Raw genomic sequence first — 21,124 nt, forward strand, 5'->3', positions numbered from 1 at the left:
CCAAGAGACGTACCCATTACAAAAGCTTTATCTTGCTTGCCCTTGTTCTAGTTAGTAAATCGCTACACATAAAGCGTGTGTGTCCCACACATTTTGTTTGTGCAAACTCGAAAGCGAATTGATAACCTCCTCTTATTCACGTTCGCTAGAACTATTGAGCAAAAACGCTCTTTACTGAGCATTGTTGGCTACGACAGCAGCGCTGCATGAGTTACTGTGTCATTCTTAACGAAATAAAAATACAAAGCGAAAAAAAAAATTAAATAAATAAACAAAGCGAAAGAACAAACAACGATAATACAAAAAAAAAATGCGATGTCGAGCAACACATACCAGCCTAAGCATTCAGCTTTCAGCTTTGCTACAACAATGCTCATCAGTCGCTCACTATACTTGGCTCCCGGTGGATTGCTAGACCGCTGACGGTGACGCTCGATGACGAAGCCTAACGTATTTTGAAAACATCTCGGCGTAATTTTTATTTCAAACGCGTCCACCAGCCAGAGAGCTTTTCTCCATAACGACCTTTCGATTTGTGGGTGATTGGATTCTTCTTTTGTGTGTGTCTGTGTGTGTGTGTGTATTGTGCACCAAAAAGCCCCATAAATACGAGAAATGTCGCTTAGGAGAGGTTAAAGCAAATGCACACCACTTGCCGGCACCTAACCTACCTAACAAGAACAGAACAGTGCAGTGAAAAACCTCTGAGATGGTCACACAGACATTGCGGCGTGGGCACATTTTTTAAAGGCATTCGTGGTAGTTCTGTGTATGTAGGTGCGTGAGGGCGCGGGTGTTGGCTTGTCATGCAATCATGTTGACACTAATGACCGCAACGGGTGTACCTGTTGGAGAAATGTGTTTCTAGTCTAGTAGTTGACATCTAAAGAGTGAGATTTTGCTGAATAAAAGTACACCGTGGTTCCTGTCAACATACATATGTACATACTATTTACGTGTTTCTGCGTCGGAGATTTGCAAGTAGCATGCAACGCGGGTCATTAATGCTTATCACACAGGCTTGAAAAAAGTTTACAAACTGACACATGAGTGTGCGTGACAAGAAATGACATATAAAGATGAGAAAAAACATAAAATATAAATACATACAAGCACTTATATACATATGTAGTATAACATAGTGCAATATTTTAAAAAGAAAATTTAATAATCACAAAAAAATTTATGCAAAATTGATTTTCCAAAGTGTTTCCGAACGCCGACATCTAGCAATCGTTTCAATATAAACAAATTAGTTGTGTTAAATGTGTCCGTCGGTGTGGAAATAACAACAAACTAGTGCAGCATATTGACAAATGCATATACATATGTATGTATGTATGTATAATATGCATACCTATTTACATGCTTACAAATGTGTGGAAGCTTTCATACGCTCGCTTAGTCAATTATTAAGTCAACTAGACAATACGTCAAAATATAAGCAAAAAATATGACAACGGAAACATCAACTAATGCCATGCAGCGGCATCTGCTGACCATCGAAAAGTTACGCACCCGAGTACGTCAAATGTTGCAATGTGTAATCAATTTGCATATTGAATTTTTGGTAAATGGAAAGATATATAGATTACAATATTTTACATAAATATAATATTCGTATTACATAGTATTTAGGTAATACACGAGGTGTGTCATGGGAGTTATGTTTGCATAATAATGGTTGAAAATATTTGTTGATTGTTGAAAATCATAGAAAAAATTTTAATGTATATACATTAGGTTAGTCAAAAAAAGAAAAGTAAAGTCGGTATTTCAATTCTCTCACCCCCAGGTATTGTGCTATATCGAAAACATATACATACCTTAATTTTTTTATTTTGAGATAAAAAATATTTTTAGAGGTCGCTCAAAATTTTCCATGTACTTTATAAGACGGCTGTCTTTTCTACACTTTCTTACATGCTTGACTTACAGGATAGCTCGGTATCTAGGTTCAAGCGCAGATACTATGTACATAATTGTGAGTATATCAATGTGTGCTCATTATGGTGGTCCTTAAAATTTCAAAAATTTTGGGTGTCACTACTATAGGTGGAAAAAAAAATTTTTTTTTAAGTCACAAAAATTCGGCAAAATTTTGCCTTGGTTTATTTTAACTTGGTTTATGAATTTATATGAATAAGTTTCAGTGATAACTATGTCGAATTTAGCAGATTTCAAGACAAACTTTTGACTTTTTGCGATGAAAAAATATATTTTTTTTTACCCTCTCAGCGAACACTAAAACTCTTTTTTTTTAATTTTTCGTAGATGTCTTTATTTTGCCCGTAGAACAAAGAACAAAAGAAGTGCTGCGTATATAATTTAGATGTTGACATTTTTAAGCTTCACCCTAGTGTATATCGATATCAAACTTGCTACCGCTTGGTCTCGTAATCCTCTTCTCTACAATTCGCGCGGTACAGATTATCTTTTCGTAAAGAGAAATTTTCATTGCTGGGAATAATCGCCACCTCGCTGTTACATTTCATTTGTCCCAGGGTCAGTCCATTTTGTTCCTTTAATTTGAAATGCCCAAGCTGTCTTCCAAACCTAATTGCTAAATCGAAACTGACATTAAATTTTTTTTCTCAATAATGAAAAAATACTTAAAACTGCTACTACTTAAAATTCCTTATCGCACTCTCTTGCATTTTTCGCAATTTTTTTAAGCGGTCTAACAAAGTATCTTCATGATAAGAAAATAATAATACCAGAATCACATGGCCTTGTCATTTTTCAGCGATAAATGCTATAATCGGCGATATAAGAGAAAAAAGCCCAAACAAGAGAAGGTTTTAGAAACCCACCCACCCCACTGAAATTTTCCCATCGGCTATTCACTGATGATTGCATTATTTGTATTCGTGCCTTCTTCTATTTAACAATTAGAGCATTTACCCAATGTCAATATTCTTGAGGCGCTCGAGTGGTTGAATATATGTATGTAAATATTTACATACATATCGCACACCGTCTTCAAAAGAGACACAACTCAAAATTACACGTTCTTATTATATGGGCAAGGTAGACTTTAGCTTAGGTTTTTCCAACAAAATAATAACAAAAATTTGCTCAAACTTTTGCTGAAAGGCAAATAAAGTCGCTGCGTACATTTTTAATGTCAAAAATGTCAAATTTTGAGTTGTGTCACTTTTGAAGATCGTGTGCGATATGTATGTATGTATGTATGCATATCTTGTAAACGTAAAGAAAATAAAATTAGTATGAATACAATTTTACACAATTCAAAGGCAAACAAACAATCAGCACCAACACAACATATCATTACCGACACCGTCAACTGCTTCTTCAAACACTTTCGTTGTACTATTTACCATTATTTAACCTCAATCCCTACCTAAGTACAAACATATGTACATATGTACTTGAATTGCATACACAAGTAAAGGGTGGTCCATATAGTGTTTTTTTTTAATCATATGTTATTTTGCCACTGGCAATCATAACGTATCTCCGCGGAACAAAATTAGTCCCTTTACGCGTAAACGACGTTGGTAAATAAGAGCAGCAGGGGTGAGTTCAGAAATGCATTAACCCAAAGCATCAGTCTCTTTTAATTCTAAACTGAACTTGATGGAAATGTCAAATATGCGCAACCACGATGAAATGCCGAATTGGAACTTTGTTACGTGAATAAGGCATTTCCATCAATTATAGTTTAGAAGTAAAAGAACCAGCTCGAAACTAATTAAAATCTTGCTCGATTTTTTTTTCTTTTTGACGAAGCGCATTTTTATCTCGGCGTATAACTGCCGCATCTGGGAATCGGACAACTCTAACTTGATCATCGAGAAGCCAATGCATCCTCAAAGAGTGAAAGTTTAGTGCGGTTTTTGGTGCGATGGCATATTGGCCCATTATTAATTGAAAATACTGCTGGAAACGACATTTTGGTCAACGGTGAGCGCTAAAGAGGCTTGATAAACGATATTTTGTGGCCAGAAATTGCAGACATGGACTTGAACGTGTTATCAGCCGTCTCGCCGATGTTAATTGGCCACCTTGGAGCTGCGATTTGACGCGGTTAGGTTTTTTCTTTTGTGGATTGCCGTGAAGGACCGATGTTATGCGAGCAATCCATTAACGATTCAGGCCCTTAAGGCGAACATCGAGCAGGCCATTCGTGAGCTAGCGCAAGAAACTGTCACCAAGGTCTTGGAAAACTGGGTTAACATCATGCGCTACTGCGAAGCCAGCTGAGGCAGCAACAGGATTCAAATCATGTTCCATACAAAATGGGAATGTCTACTATTTGGAATAAACCAACAATATATCTAAGAAATTTGATTTTTTGTTAATTTTTAAAAAGAAACCACTTTACGAACCACCCATTACATACATTTCATACATATTTTTGTTGGAAAAGGGTGTAAGACAATGGGTAAACTAAATTGTTGACAATGTTGATGACGGTAGCAATAACACTATACATAGTTACATACATATATATAGGTAGTAGTTAAGCATTTTTGTTCGTTAATCTGGGTAATTTGCAGCGGTATGCTGACTTACGTAGATAAGACAATAGAAGACTGCAGTTACCTAAATGGATAATTCGCACAAAGTATTTTCGTTTACGCGGTTCCCTTATCTCTTTGATAAAGCATAGAATGCAGAGTTTGTTATTACAAGGTATGAACATAGGCAAAGGCCTGAAATAAGGCGAAATATATATCAAGGAAGCTGTGTAACATCAATGATCGGTACATATAATTAGCATACGATTTCCAGCACTGATGGTATGTATCAGGGTAGTTTTAGAAGTCAGTGGCTTTTTGAATACTTTTTTATTCGGTAAAAAATGATTTTATTTCTCAACATTGTGTCCCTTCAACTCGATATATACACTCTAGTGTTTTTCCAATTAGTTATCCCATCCAAATAATAGGTTTCTTCAAAGTTCTCTATAGGCATTTTTTCAGTGATTAGCTCTTCATTCGTTTCAAGTTTCTTACCATCCGTGCCATATCTTCAGATTTGGAACAAGGAAATAATCGAAGCGCGCTAAATAAACTACGATCTTAGGGCCGTAACTCCAAGCGCTGTGGTGCGCTTCGTTGAAATCCTACTACCTCTCGTCACCTAAATACTTGTATCCAAGCGCATTTTACTGATGTTCTTTCATATCACATTTTTATAAATTTATGAAACTTTATGCATAAATGCATAAATACATATATATATGTAACTATATTTACTATACGTAATTTGTATTTTTTTGTCCACAGTATCGATTAATCTGCAATATCTTCCAACAGGTTTTAGAATCGAATGTTTCTCAACTAATCGACGAAGTGAAAGACTTCAACGATGAGCTACTCGAAGTACAACGCTTAGACGAGCTTATCATTGCGCTGCGCAATTATAATGGTCCAACAATATGTCACGAATGGCCATATCCGCTAATATTTAAGGGAACCATCGATGATGCAGATGTCGCACAAATTCTCAATGGCAAGCAGCGAATTGGTGGTAATCGTAGGAAGAGCAACGACAACAAATTTAGCAATGGATTGAAGAGTAGAGCAACAATGAACACTACTGCAAGTCTAGTTAGTAATGAAACGGTATAGCATTTAGTAGTTTGTAAACTTAGACACTTAGAAATATGTAGTATGTATGTATGTAGAGAATTATTAAGTAAAATTTCTTCAAAGCTGTTATGAGTTTTCCATATACATATGTATGTATGTATACATGGTATATAGGTAGATAAATATTTATTCTAAATGTGATGATTTTGCTAACATGTATGTATGTATGTATGTTCATACATATTCGTATTCACATGGCAATGGCTGATGATATAGCCTTCATATAAATAGCATATCAGGTGTCTTATTTCTACGTACATACATACATACATACGATGAATACTTTACGCCTTGGTAGTTATGTATGTATGTTCATATGTATGTACGCACACCTAAAAAAGTCAATGAAGTTGTGATTTACTATGTACGAGTATGTATGTATGTATGTACCTATGTAATATGAACAATGTTGAGAGATTATGTTGCCATTAAATAAAGACTGTGTGAAAAAATGCATGCATTTGTTTCTAGTTTTTTTTTTTATTAGATACACTTAGAAAATTAATTAGTTTGAATATTGAAAAAATAATAAAATACCTACTTATACACACCAATTTTCTAGGTAAATTTTTTTGGAGGAAAATAGTCAACTCCGCGTTAGCAACTTTTGTTTTTGTAGTTTATTCTATTTGAAAAAATAAAAAATAAAATGTCGTCCCAATGAGACTTCATCCACCGTTCCTTCAAAGAAAAAACAAAAACGCTTTAAAATTCTTTAAAAAACTTCCTACAATTTAAAGAAGGCCGCTCAACTTTTTTTTTAGAGTGTAGAAAAGTATGACCACCTGCTATCGCTGTCAAAGTGCGATCAGTTCCAGATGCGGCATTGGTATTTTGTCAACATTGATATGTATGCGCATGTTGCTATGATTATTAATAAGCCGCGAAAATCAAATGATCTGTGAGAATTTCCATAAACCACAAAGCTAGTGAGCATAGACGAGCTTGCATATTACATACTTACTATGTATGTACATATGTACATACATACGAGTATCTTAGCGGATATTTGATATTCGAGTTGGTGGTGTTTGCGAAGCTAACCACTCAGTAGCTGTTGGGAATTTTGCTCCATCTCATAACTATTATGTAGAGTATTAATAAATGAATAAACCGCGGAGAGCTGGAATTAATGTACGTATGCATGTGTCCCTCTGCCCAATTCATACGGTTCTTTTTTCTGTATATTTATTTGGATCGGAAGAAGTGCGAAATCATAATCTGAGTGACATATTCTGAAAGAAATTCCTTCATCCTTTGTCAAATTTGGTTTGGAATCCAGACAAGAAAGGCTAACTTTCTCTACATTGCTTCACAATACAGTACTGCGGTGCTAAAACTACCGTGATATATCTCCAGATCACGAGATACGAGGAGTTTTTTTTGGTTGTTTACATTTAAGAGAGACAGTTCTACCGTGCACCTTGCAAAGGCTTTGCAAGACTTAAAGAATACCGCTACAGTTCCTTATTTGAACTTCTAGATTTTATTACAATACCAGGTTAACCGAGCACTGCTCGAAGTGCATATACTTTTTAAAGTTTTCAAAATTTGGGTATCAAATACTGTCATTTGGATAGCTTTAAAAAAATATATTTTTGGAAATAAATTAAAAAAAAACAATTAGCTTTTTAAATAAATTTTTTACTTTACAATTTAAGTGGCAACCCTCAATGCTGATTGAAATTAACAAAATAAAAAATTGTGTTACATAGAAGCGTGGCAGCCCTGATTTAGGATGCGCATTGTGTTGCGTGTTTTTGGTTTTTATTTTTTAAAAAGGAATATTTAATAGCTAAATTTTTTTTTTTTTCGATCACAAAATAATCGTTATTTTTGATTATTTTTCCATTGTTTTTTTAACCTCTATGATGAACACGGTATTTCTAAGACCATTTTAAAACCTTTATGATCTGAAAAATTACACCTGAAAATAACAGTTGTAATAGAGATTATAAAAATCGCAAAATAACGAAAAATATAAATAACTACAGTCGCTGACTTCGAAAAATTATAATTACATACTTTACAAATGTCATAAATGAACCGCCATTCGACGTTATTCGTAAAAGTTATTCCACCTTCAAATAGGGTAATTTATATCGGGACACCTTGTATATGAAATCGTTGCTGGTCAAAGTGTTTGCTTGAAGGCAATCCGAGGAGCCTCAACAAACCTGAAAGCATTTTTTTCATTGCTCTGATAAATCTTTTTTTGATTACATTTCCTCTTTAAGAAGAAAGAAAATTATAGTTTTAAAATGTTATCAAAGGCCAATTTTTCCATTTAATTTCATTTGAAATAAATACACTTTATAAATTTCCGTTAATTTTAAGCACAATACATACGTGCATTATCAGCTGAGTCATACAAATAATTGAATATTGAAACTGAAGTTTAATAAAAACAATTTTGATAGCATAGTGTCATCTTATCAGCAGAGGCATACGTATATTTGTACATAATTACATATTTAAATTGAATATGTATGTACATACATACATACCATATAAATAAATACTTATGTAAATACTTATGTAAAAAAAACTTATGTAAATACTTATGTAAACAGAATCTGACGGACAAACCCTACGCAACAAATGTATGAAATATTTTTATCAGTAAACCTCTTGAAGTGCTTTTGTTTCCAACTAAATACGAGTACAGGGTAAATGAAAGCTCACTCAGAATGAATGCTTCATGAATGACACAAGACACAAGGTTTATCCGAAACATTTATGTACATTAAATTAATCGGCCCCCCGGACTGGCTTATATTTTCTATAATCAAAAAACTAATTTTAGGCGATTTTCTTCACATTTGATATGCTTTCAACAACGTTCTCCGGAGGCTATTGTCAATTCACCTTCAGAACCCCTGACAGTATTCTTCTTTGGAAAAGATCTGCATACATACATGCTACGAGCTGTATGTCCCCAGTTACGGGTCCAGAGGCACACCGCAAGGCGAAGTGCTCTTACCACTCCTACGGAGCCCACCAATTGCGTCACATAAAGATACTTGGGAATTTGCTTGGACAAAACGCTTACTTGGAGGCGTAAATCTGAAGAAAGAGTGGCATAAAACTAGGTATAGGGCACTGGTAAACATAGCAAGGGTTTCATCTATTGTTTTCCTTGTAGAAATCAGCACCATTTACGAGAGTGATTACAGATTTGTGTAATGTGTTTTTTATTGGTCGAGAGAGGGATATTCTTTGAAATTTTCTATCGATCACAAAGTATCACCTCTTGGCAAGAGTTATTCTTCGTGTTGGTGTGTCCAGCCAACTCTTCGGCGCCGAATTTGGACCACTCATCCGATGTACCGCCGACTTTATTATTCTTAAGCGATATTGCAAACGTAAATTGGCCCACAGCTCTTTCCATAAAAGCTGTCAATACTTTTGAAAAGTCACTTGAATATAGGGAATATACTCTAGCTAGCTTCTTGGGCGTTGAGTGCGCTTTCAAGAATGAGTAGAGCTCTGGAGGCACATGGTATCCAGAAGTTTATAGTGACAAGTATTAAGAGCAGAATAATGAACACAGATGTAGGCACAGAGCTCGTCATCAGAAAATAATCGCCGTAAGTATTCGTAGACACATAAAGGGGCATTTACATTGAGGGAATCGAAGTTGTTGGAACCGCTCGAGTATGGCCACGAAGCAATCTTGAATGAACTTAAAATGGGACAGCAGAATTGGTTCATAACCGACTAAGATGCCGACACTGATTACATCAGGTCATTCTGGGAGTTTCGCTTAACGACTCTTACGCGATTTTCAAGTGGAGAAGAATGAGACTGTGGCCAAATGACGGGAAATTATGGAATTTCCGTCTGCACGGATGGCTCAAGATGGCTCATGGAGACGGAAGTTATCGGGAGTTTCTATTCAGACATCCTGCAGATAAGGGAATTTATCGCCTGCCTAACGCCTGTAGTGTCTTTCTTGCGGAGATCTTTACTGTAGAGAAGGCTGCTTGTCTCATAGAAGACTCTAGGTTGTGTTCAAATGAAGTAAATTGACGAGTAAAACACAGCCGTTACAAATGATCTATGGAGTAATGGTGACGTCGGTGAAGTCTCAAGGTTTTTATAGCCGAGGCTTAACACGAAATAAAGGAGCTTTGGACGTTAAACGATGCTCCAACGATAGCGAATACCAACCAGTTGGCGCGATGAGGAAGAGGACTAATCGATTCAGCATTTCCTATGTCAATGAGCAACTTTCCAGTCAAAGCGCCTCAATATACTTTGGATCACGCTTTTTCACTAGTTTGGTAGAGATAACGGAAGTGTAAATATCGAAGCTCCACAATTTCATCCGGGCTAACGGAGGACATTCACAATGGGGAAACTTTCGTCCGAGTAGATGCACGCCTTTTTAACCTAACCTAACCAAACCAAACCTAACCTAACAATATGGTTGTTTCTTCATATCGATATCCATAGCTTAAGTGCCTTAAATTTGAAAAACTTTACGAGCATTTTACCTTCATTTCTAGGTGAAAACTTCAGTAATCAAGTGCATTTTCTACCAAAATTTTACATATCGGAAGTGATTAATTTGCAAGAATTTGAATTCGAAATCACTCAAAATACCATAATCTATACCAAGTACAAACAAACAAATGTGCGAGCCTAAATTGTACTCGTGTGTGTATATCTTACAACCATGCTTACCCGAGTATCAGTATACCAACATAATCGGCACTCAACAAATTTTCGTAATTGAGATGAATGATTTGCTTTCACAACAAAAAAAAATAAAAAATTAAGACAACATTAATACATAGAGGTGGTAATGCATATGTACATACATACATATATATGTATGTAGATATGTACTCACATACGGCCACTAGAATTGTACAGCGCAAAGATAGCATAGAAAAGAGCAGAAATAGAAAACACTACAGAAGTGCTCAGCCACTTACGGAAATGACCATTGAGTACTGCATGGATGACCAGTTGGCTGCCCATTTGTGCTCGTCTAGTCGTAAAAGGATACTTACAAACAGGCAATTGTTGTAAAATGAGCAGTGTATACAATGGTGCTTTAGTTGTTTATTTTCCTTTGTTGTTGATGTTGTTGTTGTTGTTTGGGTCTTTGTTGCACATCATTCCAATTACAAGGGATGCGTAACAGTCATTCTAGGGGCAACAGCTTAAAAACCAGTCATAGGTACTCTCGTAAGTGCAAATTGCAGACGCGGTCAACGTATAACAAAAAGTAACAACAACAAACAACTCCTTTCCTACAGAAATACAATGGCCAGTTTGCCACCATAACCCTCCCGCCGGTAGCACACACACACATGAGACCCATTCAATCTTCATCCCAGGTTGGCACTATTTGCAACCAATTTTATTATCGTTACAAATTGACAGTGGAAGCAAGCGCATTATATGTATGTAAATATACATACATACATACATATGTAGCAAGAACACTCTTCTCGTCTTAGTTAATACGAATCGTAGCGACGTGTTGTAAATTGAACGAACGCAAATCCTCGACCGTAAACTGTCTGGCATACCATTGCATTGTGTAAATAAATTGCTCCTTTTAAGTTGTTGCATGCAACAAGCCGGCTTTTGTTTCACCTTCACCTCGAGCTTGATGTACGGTTACTTTTTACATACGCCACTCATTGTTGCTACACATACTACAAGTACGAGTACTTATGTAGTACATACAATCACTACAAGTAAGATCGTGAAGTGTTTTTTTTTTTTTTTTTTTTTTTTTGCCCGTTGTTTTTTTTGGGTTTTAGTTTTTTTTTTCTACATAAAATCATTACAATTAAGATTTTGAATTTTTTTTTTTTTTTTTTTTGTTTTATTGCCAGTTGTTGTTGTTGAGGTATCACATTTGCTGCCTCCTATGAGCACTCTCGGTTACTAATGAAAGGTAGTAGTAGTAGTTGCAATAAAAATTTGTCTATCCAACAGTTAGGTATTTGAGTAGAAATTGGCTACTAGTATAAGAACTTAGGGAGGAGTGAGTGCAGCTGCATTGCAAAAATACTAAGCGGAATGTGCACTGGCTGGCAAGAGTTGGAGGCAATTATGATGACTGCATTTCGTAGATGCATTTTCGTTCTTAAGCTTTGCGGCTGCATTTCCAATCAAGAGCGACATTGTGACTTTTTAGATATCTTCCTAATTTGTAGAGCAGGTATCTAATTTTTGAAGTCATTGCAAACCGACTTCCGTTACTAGTACTAGAAAATTGGTCATAAGAAGTGCACTGCTGCTGTAGACTCAGTTCTTTGAACTGAACTCAGTTTAGTGCGTTGCAAATATGTATCGATAAGTACTTGTTTTCTATGCAAAAATTTCTCTTACAATCGGTATATCTACGTTTTAATTAACTATCTCCGAAAATCACCAATAGAGCCACATATTTTCATACATACATCTATCTATGTATTTATGTACATTAGGGTGATTCAAAAATACATGCGGGGGAAGGTTTAAAATGTTAGGCTCTCATCCCCAAGGATTTATCTAAATGAAAAAAAACAATAACCGTATTTTTTTTTTTGTTAAAAAAAAATTATAATTAAAACTGCCTCAAAGCGCATAAAGTCTTCCATACATTTTATATGGGGAAAAACACTTTTTCATAGAAATGGTTTTGAATTCTTGAAAACCAATTTTTTTCTGTTCTCTTTAGAAGACTTCCAATAACAATACCCAATTGTTTATTTAACCATTTTTTAATACTAAATATTTTATAGGTCACCCAAAAACCTCAAGAATTGCAATGGGCCCATATAATCGTTAGTACTAAAAAGAAATTGTAAAACAAACAATTGTGTATTAATATTGGAAGTCTCCTGAAGATAAGTTGAGCTTTCCGATCGAAAAATATTGATTTTCAAGTATTCTATATCATTTCTACGAAAAAGTATTTTTCTCCCAAATAAAATATATGGATAACTTCATGGGCTTTGAGGCAGTTTTAAATACATATATTTTTTTAAGAAAAAAATACGGGTATGCTTTTTTTCTATTTACGAAAATCCTACGTGGTGAGAGCTTAACATTTAAAAAATATTTTGAAACCCCCTAATGTACATACATATGTATGTGCATTAAGCGGCTTCGTCGAAATCGATTTTTATGCAAGAAATGATGGCTAGTATGAAAATTGCATAGATACATATATGCATAAGGGTGGGCGGAAAACCCATTTTTGAGAATTTTTATTGGTAATAGCATTAATATGTTTCATTATGCTCTAAAAAAAATGTATGTAAGAGTTAAACATTTTCGGACAATTCCTTAGGTTTGCCCAAGTCAATCAAAGTTCAAAGTATTCAAACAATTCATTTATTTGTCAATATTATTTTTAATCGAAATATAGCCTGTCAAATATCAACGAAAAATTTTAAATTTTTTTTTTGCTCCTCTAATTTTTTTTAGTAGTCTGCCTACATTGATAGATAAAGCCAAACCAACTTGTTTTTTTTCTTTACTACTTTTGCACCACCATTTTTTCACGGGTCTCCCGTGGGCTGCCAATGGACTCCAGCGCCACCTGTGGATTAATTTTTTTTCATAACCTCCTCTAGTAACTACAAATGCAGCAAAACAAAATGAGTTAAATCGGTTAAAACTACATATCGCTAATTAAAGGTGAAAAGGTGACAAATCAATTTCCCTTGAAAATACACTACGGATCAATCTGACGCCGCAAATTGGAAATACGAGTTAAAGGCTAACATATTGTTCCAACTAAAATTAATTACTTTTTTTTTTGTTGCTCATTTAGTAATTTTTTTCTACTGAATTCTAGTAGGCATAAATACCTAAATAACTGTTAATTCAAATTTTCCCACTAAACTGCAATGAATATGATGTACATATGTATATTCTGTTTTTATTGTTGCAAAAAGTTAATGAAGTTCCAGGAGTGTATTTTAGAAGTAAGCTTATACATAAGTACATATGTACATGTACATTAGGCAGTGTCGATTTTGCATGATTGTTTTGTAATACATAGTTATAATGGGCCTCATAAATAAAAAATGAGCTTAAGCTCCTCCGACACGATTGTCAGTACAAATTCTTGAGCTTGAACGCACCCCATCAATGCAAAAATTAAGTCTGAGCTTAAACTCACTTTTGATGGATGAGGCCCATTAGGACTAAGTGAATAATGATTAGTCACAAAAATTAAAATAAAACGTATCTTCAGCGCGCGCAAATGATTCAAAGGACCAGATTTTTTAAATTAAATTAGTAAATTTTGGTATCTCATGCTCATATAAAATTTTTTCAATATCGTAATATTAGCTAAGAACCTGCAAGAAATTATATTTTCTCATGCATGAAAATTCTGAGTATCTTGTTAATTCAGTTACCTAGTGAATAAAAATAGTCCGAAAATTATTAAAAACTTTTTCGATTTTCGTATGCCTATATTATATTTAAAGGACTACAGGTGTGGTCACTACTCGATTTATGCAGTTCTCAAAATCGAGGCGAATGACGTCAATGCGACTTATTCGATATTAGATATCGTTCTAGTACTCACATTCACTAAATTAGGGTAGGTAGAGCCACATCGATTTTAGATGCATTCTTTAAGTTTTTTGAAAAAAAAAACGCAGATGCGTCTGGTCTTTTCATCATATCTTTGACAATGAATATCCGATCGATGAATGATAACTACCAAATTGAAATATCACTTAAAGTTATTATAATAGCGCTATAACGGAATTTTATCAAATTACAATAAAAATATTTTAGTAAAATTAAAAAATGTTAATAAGAATAGCTGTTTTATTCATAGAAGTCAATTTTTACATAGTATGCGTGGATATAAATATAACAAGCTTTCATTTTCTTATGTGTGCGATTTCGAAGTTCACACATTTGTTATTCGCCTAGTGTGCTTTGTTACACTTGGCAATAAATGCGCGGCCTCTTCCGCGTAAAATAAAGAGCATGGTATATAACAGTCTTGCAATTGACCTCATAAAGCAAACATATGTATTTTCACAATTACAAAACGTTTAAACGAAAATAAAAATTTCGACCAGCACTAATGTACATATATTTTTAACATGAAATGTGATTTTCCTTAGAAAGCAGTTCTAGGCACACATATTAAGTACATTTCACAGAAATAAAATTTCATAGTTCTCTTAAATAGAATATCAATGAGAAGATCGAATTCCGCTGAAATAAGTACGCATTCGTGTAGTAATTAGCCGTTGTCTATTTCCAACTATTAAGTGAAGAAGGAACCAGTCCATCGAATTAAAACCTAAAAAACCTAGATGACTTTGAACATTTTTGTTGTTTGTATACCCTGAATTGTAGAACAATTTGTAATTTTTGAAAAAAAAATTATCAATGCAATGTCCACGTCAGAAAATAATGGCCCAACTTTTTGAAATGTTATTAAAATAATAAAAAAATAATTTACTCATTCTACGTGGTTCGAAATCGCTGTGGAAAATTCCGTACTATGGAGCAAAAAAAAATCGAAATTTTAGCATAGCCATATTATCGGCAATGAAAGAAGAGAAGTGATTCCTGAAATGAAATAAGTGCTCTTGCAACAGGTAGGCCATTTTACTTCAATGAAATGACTAGAAATAATTAAATATTTATTACCAATGTGTAGTTGTCAATTCATTCAAGCGCATACCAGTACATACACACATAAGTAGGTATTTACATTATATAAATCATTGCATATGCACACACATTTATACATAGGTACCTACGGATATGTATGTTTACATTCAGGTGCATATGCAAATTACTGTATGAATACATTATCCACAATCTACACACTTCATTTATAATGCAAAACTGTGCCAAGTGTCTCATTTGTTAATGGCCTCAAGTGCTATCAGCTTTAAATGCTCTTCTTCCTCTAAATTATACTCTACAGATGTCCCTGACCCATATTTGTTTTACATTTACCAGTAGCCAAGTAAAATAAATTTAAAAATTTTGCACATGAAGCACATGTAAATACATACATATGTATATGTATGTATGTATGTACATAGCGAGTAGGCACAGAAATAGTTGTACCAAAACGCAGTCAAAACTGGATTACAAATAAATTTCAAAACTGAGCAGTTGTTAAAATACGGTTGTTGAGAAATGCACTGCGACCAGGATACCTCTTGCTCCCAACAGCACCGCGGTCAGTCCTGGCTCCCTTTGGCAAACCTGTAGATTGTTAAGTGACACTTGTGAGACTTGTTCTACTCTGTATTTTTGTTCAAGCAGCAATATTCTCGATAGAGCTGCAATTGCAGATAACAGAAAGATATTTTACTTGTCCAACTCTGCAACTACCTAAGCGATTTGTCCGAGTCCAAAGCCAATGCCAATGCCAGTCGTTTCTATTCTGAGCCAACTAACGCCAATTGGAAATGCCCAGCAAAATCAAGCCCTTCTCCACATGGTCTGTCCATCGTCGTCTGTCTCTTCCTCTGCTATCACAATCGGGCAGGCGCGTTTGTGTCCATTCAGTTAATCGTTCGGTGCCTTTGGTAATAGAAAGGTATTATGGGTAAAATTCTAGGATTGGAATGACTCGGATCTTCCGATTCCAAGCGTAAATAAATCTTTTTTTTGGCAGAAGTTTCTAGGTGAATTCGTCGGGTAAACAGAGAACGCAGTTGGTAAGTACTGGGCGCCAACATCAGGTTGCTCACAGGGTACCTAACTGGTTATAACAATCTGCGCTCTCACATGCACCGGATCGGTCTGAGCACGAGGACAGAATGCTGTCTTTGGCTTGAAGGCGAAAAGTCGTCGAAACACAGTAGTGGTAATGGTAAACGTAAAAGTGACGATGGTAGTAATGGCAATGGAAAAGATAAAGGTAATGATAATGGTAATTGCAATGTTAATGGTGATAGGAATAATAAGTAATGGAAATGGTGATGGTAAAGGGTAATTTCAATGGTAATGCTATTGGTAATTACTATGGTAATTGTATTGATAATGATAATTATAATGGCAGTGATAATGGCAATGTAAATGGTAATGGCAGTGGTAATGGTGTTGGCAATTATAATGGTATTAGCAATTTTTTTTATAGTGGTTACAATAATGGACATGGTAATGTTAATCATAATGGTTATAATCTTGAAGTCCAAGAAACGTGGAAACATTGTGTTGGTAATAGTAATGGTAATGGTGAAGGTAATGGTGATAGCAATAGTAATGGTAATGACAGTGGCAACGGTAATGGTGGTGGTAATGGAAATTGTGATGGTAATGATAATGGGTAATGGCAATGGTTATGGCAAAGTCAATGGGAATGGTAGTGGTAATGGCAATGATAATGATAATGGCAGTTGGTTATGGTGATTGTAATGGTATTGGTGATTGTAATGGCAATTGTTATAATTATGTTATGGTAGCGATATGTCGATGGCTTGTTAATAGTAATAATAATGGCAATAATATTTAACTCGAAGAAACGTGGACACATTGTGTCGGTAATTGTAATAGTAATGGTAATGGTAATAACAATGGCAATGATAATGGTATTGATAATTATAATGGTAATTGTAATGGTAATTGTAATGTGTTAATGGTGATATTATTGGTAATGGTAATGGTAATTGTGATAGTAATGGTAATGATAATGTGTGTGTGTATGGTGAAGGAAGGGGTAACGGTAATAATGGTTTTGCAATTTATTTTATGTCCACACATCCTTACTTAAGCCATTCGCAAAATAAACATGAATTCAAATACTTCACGTAGTGGTTTTCGTGTATTCATTGCATACCTTTGTTATTAAAGTAAAAGGTACACACCGCTTAGATATACTTATGTACATACATACATATACAAGTACATACAGTGACTCAAACAAATGACCACGTGTTGTTTTCTTTTAAATATTCGTGAAATTTTTCCATCTAATTTTTTTTTTGTTATTTTTATATAAAAATATTGTCTAAACTTTAACCAAAACCGTGTAAATCACAGTTTCAAACTTTATAAAAAAAAAAAATTATGAAAATTCAACAAATATTCATAAAAATTTAAGGTTTTTATGCTGATTTTTTACAAACTTTTTGGCTATGCAGTTTTATAGCCCATACAATTTTCGTCTAAAGAAGTGCAAGTTTTAAACGGCGAAAAAATCGCGTTGATTTTTGAGAATTTTTTTTTGGAGGTTACTTTTTCGTGTTTTTTAATATAACAAGCGCAAAATACAAAAACTTGCGTTGATATTTTGAAATTGTTTTGCTGACGGGTTTCCGCGTTTTATTTCATAAGAAATTATACATATTAAAAGTGCAAAAATCCGTCCCCGAAAATAATTCTCAAAAATCAACGCAATTTTTTAGCCGTTTGAAACTTTCACTTCATTGGCCTAAAATTGTGTGGGCTATAAAACTGCTTACCCACAAATTTTCTAATTTTTCAGAATAAAAAGTTGAAATGTTGATGAAAATTTGTTGAATTTTCATAAATTTTGTATAAAGTTTGAAACTGTGATTTACACGGTTTTGGTTAAAGCTTAGACGAACTTTTATATGTATAAAAATAACAAAAAAGAATTAGCTCGAAAAACATTACGAATATTTGAAGAAAATCAACACGTGATCATTTGTTTGAGTCATTGTATGGACATACATAACATATGTACATACATACTTATGAACAAATAGCCCACTGCAATAAACAAACGCAACAACTTCAGGTTAAGTATTTAGTAACCAAAACATGGTATGTCGCATGTACATATGTATGTATGTAAGTATGTTGTATGCAAGTGTGTACAAGCGCAAGTACATTGATTGGTGCATGACAATGTTCTTATATTCACATGAAAACGTTAGAGAAATTTGATGAAAACTGTCGTGGATATGCATACGAAATGAAATGGATTTACCATTTTGCCTTGTGCGAGCGTCGTCGCATTGGGGAGTGAGGGGCGCTCCTCAGCAGCGTTGAATGGCAGTTTTTGGATTCGTATCGAATTTGGTTAGACTGACTATAGCAACCGCATATAACCCCAATAAACAAACTAATAAAACATGTCAAGAAAGTGAGTACAACGTAAAATACTTGCAAACGCAATGAAATTGCCGCGAGTCAAATAACAAACGAACTGCAGGAACACAGCTGAACAGTAAAGAGCCAAGAGCTAGTGAGCTCAAACGGCAGCTCAAATATCGGATATTTTCGAAAGTACCTACATACATACATACATATATTTTAAGTTTATAGACAAAGTCAAAATACCAACGGAGATTGTGGATATCAAATTGAAAATTGACTCCGATTGTCAGCTGTGTGCTGCATGAAGAGGGAGCGCAGGCACAGCGGCGTATGGTCACAAGGTAGGGACAAACGAGAAATACCAATCGAATACTTTGTAAAAAAATTTTATTGCAGAAAGTTTGTCAGAACGCTGCAAAGTTATTACTGTCTGTAAGCAAAGTAGTTGCCAAAGTTGCGCAATAACAAGTTCAGCGCGAGTGACATAAAGTTAGCCACCACACCCAGCGTCGCGTCAACAAGCAAATCAACTACACAGCTCCAAATGCAAGTTAAATATTAGCAAAGTCCCAGCTATGCGCACGTTATCTGAATCATCATGAAGAATTGGCTGAGCTGCGTCGGCAGAAATATTGCGGCGATCGTTGCAAATAGGGTGGCGCAAAGGCGAAGCGGAAAGCAACGCATCACACAAAGGTGCATAGGACGACGGAAACGCATAACAGCATGTCCATATCGAAATTGCGTAGCCGGCCAGCAGTTCTGACGCGGCAGGAGCATGTGAAAAGTCCCACTGGTGGTGGAACGGAGGTAGTTGGTGGGGGTGTGGGTGGCGGTAGTGGTGGCGGTGGTGGTGGTGCCACCGTTGTCGATGTACATAAAACTGCCAAATCAACAACGCCCGCTCTGACCACAAAACTACTGAATGCTGCAGCGACGAATGCGGCTGTTGTTGCCGCCGCTACTGCGGCCACAGTAGCTTCGAAGCAACAGCAACAACAACAGCAACAGCAAACAAATCAACTTCCACAAGCCGCACAAACCTATTTACCTCAAACATCACTGCTGAAAATTGAACCATTTGTTCCTAGTCTCACCACACGACTGCGTCGTCCTTTTGGGCGCTCCTATACTACACTGTGCAATACAACAACGACTACGGCAGCTGGTAGTAGCAACAACAACCACAACAACAACAACAAACGTAAAATAGCAGCCAACCCAAATACTGCAGCTGCCGCACTCAATTCCCCACTGCTGGGCGCTGCGATTGATAGTCAACTTGCCAAAGCGAATGCTGCTAGTACGCGTGCAGCAGTCGCCGCACGCCTGCGACGTAATCCAGTGCGTACAACGGTCAAACGCCAACGTTCGAAATCCACATCCTCCTCTGCTTCTGCCACGCATCGGCGACCAGCAACAGCGTATCGCAATTTGTCACCGAATATGTTGTTGAACGGCGAACACACGACGGCACCGACGTGTGCGGAGGGGAGTGGCAATAGCAGCGCTAGCGGAAATGGTAACGGAAACAGTAATAGTAACGGCACGGCGGCTATTGTCACATTGCAGCCAAATGGTATTTGTCGCATAACACGCACCGTAGCAGACCGCGAAAAGCAACCGGATCGCATTAATTATGATCGACGCGGCCTGAGCGCAATACCGATATTCGAATACGAAACACAGCTGCGGCTGTTGTCGCTGCAACATAATCTCATCAATATATTTCACATACCAAAAGAAGAGCCACCACCACTACCGCCACCGCCACCAACACCCACACCAGCACTAACGACAATATTACCTGCATCGTCGCCCGCAGAGACACAGCCGGAAGCTTGCCACATACCGGACGTGCAATCGGAATTCGGTAGAAGTGAACAAAATTCGTCCACGCTAACTAACGGTGTCAGTTCACCGAAGCCACTTAGACGTCAAAATGAGCGCACCGTTGTTATCGGAAGGCCAACCGGATCGGGTAGTAACGCCGGTGTGCGGCTATCACTTGCTTTAGGTACAACGAATGCGCGTCAACTGAATGGTCATGCGTTAACGCCACCGCCCCCACCACCCACGCCACTGGGACAGATACAATCACTGCCACATCCGCCACCACCACAATTGTACCAGCAATTGCTTCAGCAGCGTCTAAACGGCATTGCGGGAAACAATTTAGTTAAAAACTTGCATTACAATGCTCCATTGCTGCCGCTGGCACGGCAACCGACGCCATGTCGTTTTGCGCTCAAACGCTCCAAAAGTTTTATGACCAATATGCCACGTCAACTGCATAGCATACAGCAAAATTTGTTGAAGACACAATTGGCGCGCGTTAAACTCGGGGCGGTCGGTGGCGATGCGCGTTTAAAGAGTTTCGATTCGAACGCCAGCGCGCTTACCAACGCCACAGACTCGTCATCCTCTACTTTGGCTACCTCAACGACGACGACAACAACAACAACAACAGGTGGCACCAATAAAAC

At 36.2% G+C, this 21,124-nt stretch overlaps 1 protein-coding gene across 4 annotated transcripts; it reads left to right on the forward strand.

The window, feature by feature from the left end:
- The first annotated feature begins 367 nt into the window (after nucleotides 1-367).
- LOC118747723 lies at nucleotides 368-6,077 on the forward strand. Of its 4 annotated transcripts, none has more exons than XM_036481824.1 (3): nucleotides 368-535; nucleotides 1,208-1,570; nucleotides 5,286-6,077. In XM_036481824.1, exons 2-3 carry the CDS (start codon nucleotides 1,454-1,456, stop codon nucleotides 5,598-5,600), a joined length of 432 nt encoding a protein of 143 aa, XP_036337717.1. In that variant the 5' UTR covers nucleotides 368-535; nucleotides 1,208-1,453; the 3' UTR covers nucleotides 5,601-6,077. The 4 variants fall into 4 exon arrangements, with proteins under 4 accessions (XP_036337717.1, XP_036337718.1, XP_036337719.1 ...); XM_036481825.1 differs by having other exon boundaries at nucleotides 380-450; XM_036481826.1 differs by having other exon boundaries at nucleotides 397-471.
- Nucleotides 6,078-21,124: the final 15,047 nt, after the last annotated feature.

The sequence above is a fragment of the Rhagoletis pomonella genome, unplaced genomic scaffold, assembly GCF_013731165.1.
Source record: "Rhagoletis pomonella isolate Grant_MI unplaced genomic scaffold, Rhpom_1.0 Rhpom_scaffold_00012, whole genome shotgun sequence".
In the NCBI taxonomy this organism is placed as follows: domain Eukaryota; kingdom Metazoa; phylum Arthropoda; class Insecta; order Diptera; family Tephritidae; genus Rhagoletis; species Rhagoletis pomonella.